Genomic DNA, 11,774 nt, shown 5'->3' with positions numbered 1-11,774 from the left:
ATGAATTGGATAGAAACCCTGATTTCAAAAGATCTTGGGCAAGATGATGGCATCCCATACTAGGCTTCAAATCTCTCCTTCTGATCTAGGATCAATGATATGGATGCATGCAATGGTATGACCTAGATGGATGTGTGCTTATGGGTTGCAAGCCAGCTAAATAAGGGTAGGAAAAATTTGGGGTATGACATTATGCACTTCTATTTTAACATTTTAATCTGTCTGATTGTGGATGTCATAACATCCAGTACGACATCGCGTTTGAGATACTAGAATTTTTAGTGTCAGATTGTACCTTGTGGACGCCCTCGTTTCGTGAGGTGTTGAGTTGGCAGTTGTGTACGTATGGCTAGTATAAGACTTTTGTGTGATCATGATATCCTGGTTAGCATATTGATTGGCTATCATGTATCATTGGCGACCAGTGATAGAATAGGCAGGATGGTATCTTGGATTAGTTTGATGTGTAACATATCTGGAAGAGTGTCTGTAGATACTATGAGTGAAGGTGTGTCAATTTTGGTGAAGCATAAACATCTTTGGTTTTGGGAAGTGCTAAGAAATCTATAAGAGAGAGGTTCAAGGTGCGAATTGCAATTCTTGCATTGTAGCTACATCTAAACCGCCGAAAGGATGCATTGGGGGATGCAGGTGAAGTAGTCAGCTTAACACCAAATTCGGAGACGGATAAGGAAATAGGTGACTATGAGAATGAAATGTGACTGTGGGAGGATTGTTATATCGATATGTCACATGAATTATCAGAGGTGTTGTTGCAGTAAGAGGGTGATGAGTATGGTTGGGAGGAAGCTATGTAAAAATGACAGAATATGCACGACTGTAGTGCGATTTTGAAGGGTTCGTTGTATCGGTTAAACCACATAAGTTGTGAAAGTTAGAAGATTGATCATAGGAGCTGTCTGATGTAGAGGTTTGTAGGATAAGACGAACTTCTAAGTCAGTAAGTAATCGGCTTTCGACGTCATGGAAATGAAGCGGGTGCCTAAATTGTGTTAGATGGACCTAACCTATAATGTTATAGTGAGTAGAGACTTGGTTTTAGGAGGTACTCAACCTCGAGTGGTAGTTGGCGACGACTGTGTTTAAATGTCCTGTCATGTGGTGTGTTATAAGAATTCCGTGGAAGGACTGTTGCTATTAAGGAGTTGGGTAAAGCTTAGAATAGTAACGGGACTAAGTGGTTTGTGGATATAGCGCGACTCAGAGGATTTCAAAAGTATGTGACTTGTTGGAATCAGAGTAGCGCAACGGATAAAGGAAGAACCAGATAAGTCTGGGTTAGGAATAGACGTGTGGGACTTTATTTTGGGATGGAAGTATCTTCCTAAGGGAAACTCGAAGAAGCAATGATGAGTTCGCCACAGTCTCTCAAGGATCCTCCATAATCTAGAGAAGTACTGTGGATGGGCCATCTTAGAAGAGTATCGTGACAGCTGGAATGCTGAATACAAGTGAAGGATTTCTTTTGGCGTAGGTTCTTCGCGGTTATGTTTTGTGCACTTATGAGCGTGCATGAAGATGTGGACAATGGTTGCAGGGTAACTGTTAGGGTTCATCTTTCATCAGTAGAATCTTGTGTGAAGTTGTCGAATGTCGAGGTTATAGTTGCAGAATGTTACACTTTTGTAGCTTGCAGTGATAGTGATTATGCTTAAACTGGAGTGAGAATTGAAGTAAGAAGACCCAGTTGCATGAGTCAAGGTAAACTTGGAACAAGTCCACCTAAGCTTTTGGGAATCAGAAATTAAGACTAAGGAATTTGGCAATCATCTGGATGACACTGTATGGACTCGGGTGAGGAGTATTTTGAGGTATCATCGCAGAATGGAACATTGTGGCAGGAATTCTTGAATGGGAAGTTATTCAAGAAGCTGAGGAAAATAGGTAACTTATGATGAGCAAGGATAAAATAAGCAAAGAGTGGAACGAAGGATATTCGACAAGAATGGATTGTTGGGGTTTCTAGAGTCATGGAGATTTAGTATATAGCAGTGAAGGTCTAGGAACTTGGAAGGACCTTTCCCAAGTATGTCAAGATGAAGTATCTGAATAGACGTCTTGTGTGAGGATTAGAGTTTCTGATCATGAACAGTGGGACACCAGTTTTGGCAGATTAAGTCTCCTCGGATGGGATGACCCTCAGGCAGAGTAGTAAGGTTATCTGAATAAGGAATGTAAGAGCATCTTGTCCCCTCGTTGGAAGAAGTCGCTAGGTTTTTGTTTCTTGGTGATGGTAAGGAATTCGAGGGCGAATTCTATTTAAGGGGGGAGAATGTAATATCCCATATTATATTAAGCATGATTATATATATATATATATATATATAAAAATTGCTAAGAGGGAATTATGGATTAATCTCTAATTGAGAAATAGTTAGTGGGGATGGAAGAAGATTAGTTGGAAATAGGGATGTCAGTTTGGACTTGTTAATGGGGATCCCCGCGGGGAACGCCCCGTTCGGGGCCCCAAAGATGGGGAATTTTCCCCCGTGGGGGCGGGGATGGGGAGAAAAATTCCCCCGAGAGCATTTCGGGGACGGGGACGGGGAATACATCCCCCGCCCCGCGGGGACCCCGCCCCGCCTATTATTTTAATATAGTTAATTTAATATATATTTTATATTAGGGTTTTTAGTCATTTCCTTTATGTTTATTTATAAAAATAAATAAATATTCATGTATTTATTAAGAGAGAGAAATGTAAATATTAGACTCTAAAAAAGTTGAAGCGTTTCATTTTCTTCTGCTAGACATTTAGAGTCTCAGACGTTAGACTCCCTTTTTTCTTCTCCAGTCAAATCTCCATTCATCTTTCTCTTCCAATTCCATCTTCTCTGCTAGTGCCAGGGCTTACCACCGTCCATCATCTCTTCTATTTGGTGTGCTTCCATTATTCACAGCTCTTACAATTTCATCAAGAAGGTTTGATTTTCATAAATTTATTCATGTAATTATTTATAGGAAAAAATAGATTATTTCTCTTTGATTCTCATAAATCTGTTTATATTATTGTTTATAGAAAAAAGTAGATTGTTTCTCCTTGATTCTCATAAACCTGTTCATGTAATTGCTTATAGGAAAAGTTGATTATTTTGATTAACGTTAAATTAAATTGTTTAGAAATTTTAGAGTTATCAAATCATTTGCATATTAAAAAATATAAAATAATCAAAAAATTACTCATTTTTATCTCCTTTTAAATATTTTTGTGTTCATTTTTTAACTATACTATGCATTTGTAATTAAAATAATGTCATCAGTTTTTCCTTAAAAAATATTAAAATATACTTTTCCTATTTTTTATTAATATATCACACTATAATTTAATTTTTTATATTAAACAAAAAAATATTACTTTTTTAATAAATAAATATATCATGCTATCACCCATAAAAAAAAACAAATATCTTATATTTCTAATTATTAATGAAATAATAACATATAAGTATAAACAATAATATATCATGCTATCACCCATAAAAAAAAAATCATTTATCTTATATTTCTAATTATAAGATCAAAGCCATTAAGTGTAATGCATCAATAAAAAAATCAAATATCTTATATCATGCTATCACCCATAAAAAAAAATCATATATCCTATTTTACACGAGTAAATATATCATGTATATACTTAAATAAATGTATTATCAATTTATATAATTAATTAATATATGTTATTATTTCTAATTGAAAAGTTACCGTAAATAAGGCATAATATATTTAGAAATATAATTCATATATTTAGAAATATGTGTAATGCATCATATATTTAGAAATATAAGATTTTTCTTATTAATTATTTTTTGTGTGAATTTCATGTATTTACTATTTTATTTATTTATTATTTTTTCATATATTTATTATTTTTGTTCTACTTCCATGTAGCCTTTTAAAATTTGTGTTTGTGTGTGTCAGGTTTTTGGTAAAAGAATGGTTGGTGAAGTTCAATCATCTAATAGTCCTAATGTTGCTTTGGAAGGGAATGAAGTTCCTATAGAAAGTAATGCAGTTTCACTCACACAGGAAGTTCAATCTACTCCAAATGAAATAAATATAGAAAATCAAGATCCTGAAGCTCCTGTTGAACCCACTACAAGTCCTAACAAAAGGGGATTAAAATCAGATGCTTGGCCCTATTTTAAAAGGCAAAAAATAGGAGGCATTTGGAAGGCTATATGCAAATCTTGTGATAAGAAAATTGGTGGTGATACAAAAAATGGTACTAAACATTTATTTGATCATATTAGCATATGTCCAAAACGCACAGAGAGAGGTCCAAAACAAGCCATGCTTAAAGTGACAGAAAAAAAATTCGGAAACAGACATGAATCATTTGTGGTTGGAAATTATACATTTAATCAAGATGTTTCTAGGAATGAACTCGCGAAGATGATTATATTGCATGAATATCCCATCATGATGGTTAACCATATTGGTTTTAGAAATTATAGCCATTCTCTTCAACCTTTGTTCAAGATAGTTTCTCGCAACACCATGAAGAATGATATAATGAAGTTGTATGAAAGTGAGAAGTCAAAGCAAATGAAAATACTTGCAAAGAATAAAAGCCGCATTGCAATAACTACTGATATGTGGACTGCTAGCAACCAGAACAAAGGATATATGTCTGTTACAGCTCATTACATTGATGAAAATTGGATTTTGCAGAATCGAATCATCAGGTAATTTCTCCCTTCCATTTACGTTATTATTATAGTATACTTATTTTATGTGATATTTATTATAATTTATTTTTAGGTTCATTTATGTCCCTACGCCACATACTGCTGAGGTCATTTGTGATTTTTTGGTAGATTGTTTGATGGATTGGAATATTGATAGAAAATTGTCAACATTAACCGTTGATAATTGTAGCACCAATGATGCTCTGATTGACCATTTGATTGATAAGATGTCACCTTCTTCTTTTATTTTAAAAGGGAAATTGTTTCATATGCGTTGTTGCGCCCACATATTAAACTTGATAGTGAAAGATGGCATGCAAACAATTTCTAGTTCAATTGAAAAGATTAGGGAAAGTGTCGGTTTTTGGGTAGCAACACCAAAGAGGGAGGAGAAATTTAAAGAAACTTGTAATCAATTGAACATGACTTATGAAAAGAAGCTTGCACAAGATTGTAGAACAAGATGAAACTCTACTTATTTAATGCTTGCTTCTGCATTGCCTTACGAACAAGTTTTTAAACGTTTAAAACAGCGCCGTGATTCCCAATATAAGTGTGCACCAAGTGAAGAAGATTGGAAAATGGCAAGAGAAATTTGTGACAAGTTGAAATTGTTTTTCAGTGTCACTGAGTTGTTCTCGGGTACTAAGTATCCAACATCAAACATTTATTTTCCCAAAGTTTGTCAAATAATATTAGCTTTAAGAAAGTGGGAAGATTCTTCTAGTGATACTATACAAAGTATGGCAAGAAGTATGATAGTGAAGTTTGACAAATATTGGAGTTTGATTAATGGGGTGATGGCAATAGGGGCTGTTTTGGATCCTAGATATAAAATAACTTTGTTGAATTGCTTCTTCCCACTTATGTATGGGAATAATGCTCCCAAAGAATTGGAAAAGGTAATACAAATGTGTGAAGATTTAGTTGAAGAATACCAACCAAATAATGATATGGTTCCTACAAGTAGTGAAGTTGGTGCATCAACATTGGTAGATGACATTGATGTCACAAGTCAAGATTGGGAGAAGGCTTATTCGGAATATGTGATGGAGAATAATTCAACTACAAATGTCAAGTCAGAATTTACTTCCTACTTGGAAGATGGTGTCTTGCTTGATAAACAAAAAAAAGAAAATTTTGACATCTTAGGATGGTGGAAACAAAATGGTTTGAAATTTCCAACTTTGCAAAAGATTGCAAGGGACTTTTTAGCAATTCCTATCTCTACCGTTGCTTCAGAGTCCGCCTTTAGTACTAGTGGTCGTGTTTTAAGTCAACAACGTAGTAGGTTGAAGGAAGACACTTTAGAGGCTTTGATGTGCACTCAAGATTGGATCCGAAAAGATATAAAAGGTAATATATTTTTATCTTTTACAAGATTAATTGAAAAGGATTTTTAAATTTTAATTTAGCTATTTGTTTCTTAGGTTACTCGAAAACGTTGACTCAATTCGAATGTGTGGATGAAGATATGGATGATGATGATGATGATGATGATAATAAGGTAATTTACATGTTAGTATTGATTACCTTTTAGTTTTTAAAGTATTTTTTAAGTAAATATAATTATTGATTGTTTACTTTTCATAGGAAAAAGAAAGTCATATCTAATTGTGGAATGAGGAAGAAGACCTTGCAAGGAGAAGTTGGAAAGAGAGACATGATTGATCATTACTTGTTTGGATATTTTGCTTAATATTTTAGTTTATTTATATGTAACTTTATTTTAAGTATTTTGATATTTTTACTTTACGTGTGTTATCAATTGAGCAAATAGAGATATGTTGACTTTTGCTTTTAGTTGACTTATTATGAAGTATTTTTTAGCTTTTCAAGCATACTCATGATGCTAAATTTTACAATTATCCCTTATTAGTTTTGATGAAGTATAGTTTTTTAAACATAATTATGTTGTTGGATTTTTTTAGTTGTTTAGGCATATTGTTACTTTAAAAAGTATTATAATTCATGTTGTTGAATTTTATAGCATTTTATAAAAATTTATAAAAAAATATTATTATTTTGTGTTCCATTAGTATTTTTATAAAAAATAATAAATGTCAAATACTAGTATTTTTTTAATAACAGAATAAATATGTGAATTCTTTGTGCTTTTTATTTTTATAGAAAATATAAACATTTTAAAAAAATAAAATATTAATGAATAAATGTAGGATCTACGGGGATCCCCACGGGGAACGGGGATCCGCGGGGAACGGGGATGGGGATAGAAATTCCCCCGTGACGGGGATCGGGGACGGGGACGGGGAATGAATTTGATGGCGGGGAAAAAGATGGGGAAGTGTCCCCCGGCCCCGCCCCGCCCCATTGACATCCCTAGTTGGAAACAAACTAAATGGAAAAAGTGTAAATGTCACTTAGTTGAGGGACATTTTGGACATTTAACAAGAGTGCATGTGAAATAGGGCATGTATGGAGGGTTGGTGTTTCAAAAATCAAAATTTATGAGAGAGAGAAAGAGAGAGAGAGAGAGAGAGAGAGAGAGAGAGAGAGAGAGAGAGAGAGAGAGAGAGAGAGAGAGAGAGAGAGAGAGAGAGAGAGAGAGAGAGAGAGAGAGAGAGAGAGAGAGAGAGAGAGAGGGAGAGAGAGAGAAGGAATAGCTTTTTGAAACAAAGAAGGAAAGAAGAATTCATTTTCGCAACCATGGTACAACCCTCACAAAACATGCCATAACTTTCTGCTCACAACTCTGATTCAGGTAATTTTAAAATATTTGGATTTTACACGAAATTTCCTTCGATTTGATATATTAATCTATACTCATAGCTTCTTTAATTATGGAGATAAACAAGTTTGAAGTTGGGTGATCTATGCTGAAAGTGAGCCAAAGTGTGGTTACGGGTTTGATGAAGATGAAGGTGAAGCTTTGGCATTGATAGGAGTTCAATGTGTGCAAGTATATCATCTCAACCTCCATTTAAGAAAGGTGAGTCCTTAGTTAGGAATGGGGATTTAACATTTGAGAACTTTTGGGGGTTTTAGGGATTGTGAGTCAATTGAATAATCTATGATACTAAGCTGTTTATGTGATGCTTTGTGAATTATTCATGCTATTTGGTGTTTAGTTTTGCTCTAACCGGTTGCATGCAGGTGAAGTAAGGGGGTTAGGGTACCCCATGGCAGAATTGATGTGTTCTGCATTTTTCTGCAAAACAGATGATCAACTAAGCGGACACAGGTCGCTTAGCGGATGCTGTTTATGAAAAATAGTTTTATCGCGAGCCCGCTAAACGGACCCATGCCGCTTAGCAGATACTGCTGGTAATATAATTTTTGTTTTATCCCCATGAGTGCAGTTTGGTTCCATGATTAGAACCGGACTCCTCCTTGACTAATAGTACATATCTGTATGTCACATGTGTAGTGTTTTATGACACGCATTATCGTGATTTCGTTCAATTATCTAGGTATATGTGCATTGCAAAAAATCGGAATATGATAATGTATTTATCCTTGGATACTTGTTTATATAGATGAATGAAATACTATGAGATGGATTACTATGACCCGCTGTTTTGGATAAACATCCGGATTTTTTTGTATTGTATGATTCAACTTATGTCGTGCTTGTGTATGCTTGAATCGAAATGGGCAGCGGAATAGGTTGCTTTATGACTCGGGCTTCGTGAACAATGAGTCGTCTCGGGCTTCGTGATCAATGGGACAGCCCCGATCGTAGATCGATGGGCTCACACCTGAGATACCGTTGCAGTGTGCCTGTGAGGGTCTTGAGGCATTTTCCCACTTGGCGTTAACACACTTGCGTGCTCGATATGGTGGGGGTCATGAGGCCAAGTAGGCTAACACATGGCGGTAACTCACCTCTATTAAAGTGAAGTAGACTAAGCACTAGGCTTTCGCCTGATGGGCTCATGTGTCAAGATGGCATTTTATACTCGGCGTTAACACACTTGCGTGAATAGGGTTAATGGGACAATGACGCCAACTAGGCCAAGGTCATCTCGTGGCCATTTAGGCTTGTGCGAACCCGACTAATCTGAAGGATAGAAAAACACTTAGAAAGGGGGGGTTTGAATAAGTGTAGCTTTAAAACTTGTAAGATAAAAACTATTTGCACAATGATTTTTATCCTGGTTCGTTGTTAACTAAACTACTCCAGTCCACCCCCTTGGAGTGATTTACCTCACCTGAGGATTTAATCCACTAATCACACGAGATTACAATGGTTTTCCACTTAGCCAACTGCTAAGTGTTCTAGAGTATCCTGATCACAACTTGATCACTCTAGGATCAATCTGCTTAGATACCTTCTAAGACTTTCTAGAGTATACTGATCAACAACCTGATCACTCTAGTTCTTACAACTTAATGTAAACAAATTCTAAGAGTTACAATGCTTCTTATAAAGCTATTATCACAACTGTGATTTTCTCTTAAGTTTAGGCTAAAATCTCACTAAGATATTACAACAGCAATGTAGTGAGTTTGATGATGAAGTTTGAGAGCTTTTGAGTTGAACAACGTTTCTGCAAGTTGGTTCAGAGTTTGTGACTCGTGAGTTGTAACCTTGCTTCTCATCAGAACTTCATATTTATAGGCACTTGAGAAGATGACCGTTGGGAGCATTTAATGCTTTGCGTAATCCGTACAGCATTGCATTTAATGTTTCACTCTTTTGTCAACTACCTCGAGCCTTGTTTTCGCTGTGTCTACTGACGTTGCCTTTAATAGCTTCTAACGTTCCTTTTGTCAGTCAGAGTAGCCTGCCAGTCTAGTACTTGCTTTTGATATGATGTTTGTGTAAACAACGTTTGAATGTCATCAAAGTGAAACAACTTGGTGCAGAGCATCTTCTTGTCTTCTGACCTTGAAGTGCTTCTGAGCGTGATACCATGAGAACTTCAGTGCTTCTGCTTTTGATCTCAAGTTCTTATGATGCTTCCATAGACCCATGTTCTGATTCTGCTTGACCATCTTCTGATGTCTTGCCAGACCATGTTCTGATGTTGCATGCTGAACCTTCTGAGTCAGTGCTTCTTGCGCTGATTTTGTGCATACTCTTTATATAATTCCTGAAATGGAAATTGCATAGAATTAGAGTACCACATTATCTTATACAAAATTCATATGCTTGTTATCATCAAAACTAAGAATATTGATCAGAACAAATCTTGTTCTAACAATCTCCCCCTTTTTGATGATGACAAAAACATACATAAATGATATGAATTTGCGATCAGAATATCAGACGGCTAAAGACAATTACACAGCTATAGCATAAGCATATAAACCTAGTGTGTGAATATGTCTCCCCCTGAGATTAACAATCTCCCCCTGAGATAAATAATCTCCCCCTGAAATAAATACTGGAAGAATTTTAATTAATAAAGGACTTCCCTGAGTATTTTCCATTTCAGTTGAGACGATCACATATGCTTAGATCTTCAGATCATTCACAGCTTCTGATTCTTGCTTCCATAGGACAGCTTCAGAACTTGAATTTCTTCGATCTTCAGAACATTCAGCTTCTGATTCTTGCTTCCATTGGACAGCTTCAGAGCTTGAATTTCTTCTTGAATCATTTCATGCTAGATTGTATCAGAATATTGTTGAATGTACCAGAGCATCATCAGAGCATCTTTACATCCTGAAATGTTACAGAACAAGCTAAACGACAAAAGTCAGCATGAATGAATCAGAACATAAAATATGTATCAGAACATATAATTATGTATCAGAGCAAAAACAAGTAATGTTACAGAGCATATTTTATAACTAAAAACATGCATTAGAACATATAAGGAATAAGAATGTGTTAGAATATCAGAACATTCTTCCTTCTTGCTTCTGATCTTGAAGCTTTGTAGCACTCAGCTTGCTTCAATTTCCATGAACTTGTTTTTATACAGAGTTGCTTTTCCCCATGTCTTTGCTTCTCATGTTGAGCTTTTAAAGAGGATCTTCAATTCCTGCAAAACACTCAAAGACATAGAACTTGCTAGTTTTGTTAGAAATTTGGAGCCTTTCTCCCAGCAACTGATAAAATAAACCAGATCATTTATCACATCTTTCTCCCCCTTTTTGTCATAACATAAAAAACATAAAAGATTCAGATGAAAAACAAGACAAACAATATGAGAGAAGAAAAGATAAATTTCATTGATTGCCAAAGAGAGAAATTAACAGAAGTACAAGAGGGATGCTAGGAAAAACAGATGCAGCAAACAAAGAAAACAACTAAGACTCAAAAACTAAGATGACCCTAGCTTGGACATGATCTTGGCCAGCATGTCATGAATCCCATTGTTGCTCATCCATGCGAGAAGATAGCTCAGCCTGGTTCTTCTGAATAACTTCCAGAGTCCTTGCAAGACGAGAAGGTTCATCAGAAGAAGCTTCACAACTTCTGTCCAGAAGGATAACATTCTGAACCACAGCTTCTATAGTCAGACCATCACCTTGATTTTCCTTAATAGGAATACTTTCAGCAGGATGATCTTCAGCATTTGCTTCTTCCATAGAAGCATCTCCATACTCTGCGGCAGGCATCTCAGAATCTCCATTCTCAAGAGCCTGGAGAGTGGCAGCCAGATTCCTTGGGGCAGAAGGACCTTCAACTTTTGGTGGATCAGCAACTTCTGGAATGACCAAGCTGGGGTCTTTCTCAGAAGGATTCTTCCTCAGAAAGTCAAAGAGCGACTTGAAGTCTCCAAGCAGAACTGGATACTGAGGTCTCCAGACCACAATCTCTCTGCAAGGGTTAGCTTCCATTGCTGCAGCAATTCTTACTTCCTCAAGTTCATCAACAAACTGCTTCTCCTCAAGAACTCTCCTGTTTCTGATGGGATGATAGTAGATACCATTATCACCCTCAAGAAGATAACCAGCATAGCCAAGAGCAGCAGCCACTAGTCTCTTCTGAACAGCCATTGCTCCAACTTGAAAATCCTGGCGAAAGCTTCTCCAGAGGTTTCTTGTGGAAACATCATCAAGACCATGGAAGGAAGCATCCTTCAAAAGATCCAGCCTACTGATCACTTCATTTTTGAACATCTCCAGGTAGATATGGGGTTCAGGTTC

The 11,774-nt window shown here is 36.1% G+C and overlaps 1 protein-coding gene across 1 annotated transcript; it reads left to right on the top strand.

Moving 5' to 3' along the window:
• The first annotated feature begins 3,954 nt into the window (after positions 1-3,954).
• Positions 3,955-6,323, top strand: LOC131639873 (uncharacterized). Its single transcript, XM_058910313.1, has 4 exons — positions 3,955-4,398; positions 5,939-6,065; positions 6,140-6,216; positions 6,303-6,323. Exons 1-4 carry the CDS (start codon positions 3,955-3,957, stop codon positions 6,321-6,323), a joined length of 669 nt encoding a protein of 222 aa, XP_058766296.1.
• The last annotated feature ends 5,451 nt before the right edge of the window (positions 6,324-11,774 follow it).

Source organism: Vicia villosa, unplaced genomic scaffold (genome assembly GCF_029867415.1).
Source record: "Vicia villosa cultivar HV-30 ecotype Madison, WI unplaced genomic scaffold, Vvil1.0 ctg.002815F_1_1, whole genome shotgun sequence".
Classification (NCBI taxonomy): Eukaryota; Viridiplantae; Streptophyta; class Magnoliopsida; order Fabales; family Fabaceae; genus Vicia; species Vicia villosa.
This window is presented reverse-complemented; position numbering and strand designations above follow the sequence as displayed.

Bases quoted from the DNA above. Each gene is read 5' to 3' on its own strand.
- LOC131639873 (XM_058910313.1), top strand. From the start codon at position 3,955: ATGGTTGGTGAAGTTCAATCATCTAATAGTCCTAATGTTGCTTTGGAA. The intron at 4,399-5,938 runs AATGAACTCGCG...ATTCCTATCTCT, and splicing joins TTAATCAAGATGTTTCTAGG to ACCGTTGCTTCAGAGTCCGC. The intron at 6,066-6,139 runs GTAATATATTTT...TTTGTTTCTTAG, and splicing joins GATCCGAAAAGATATAAAAG to GTTACTCGAAAACGTTGACT.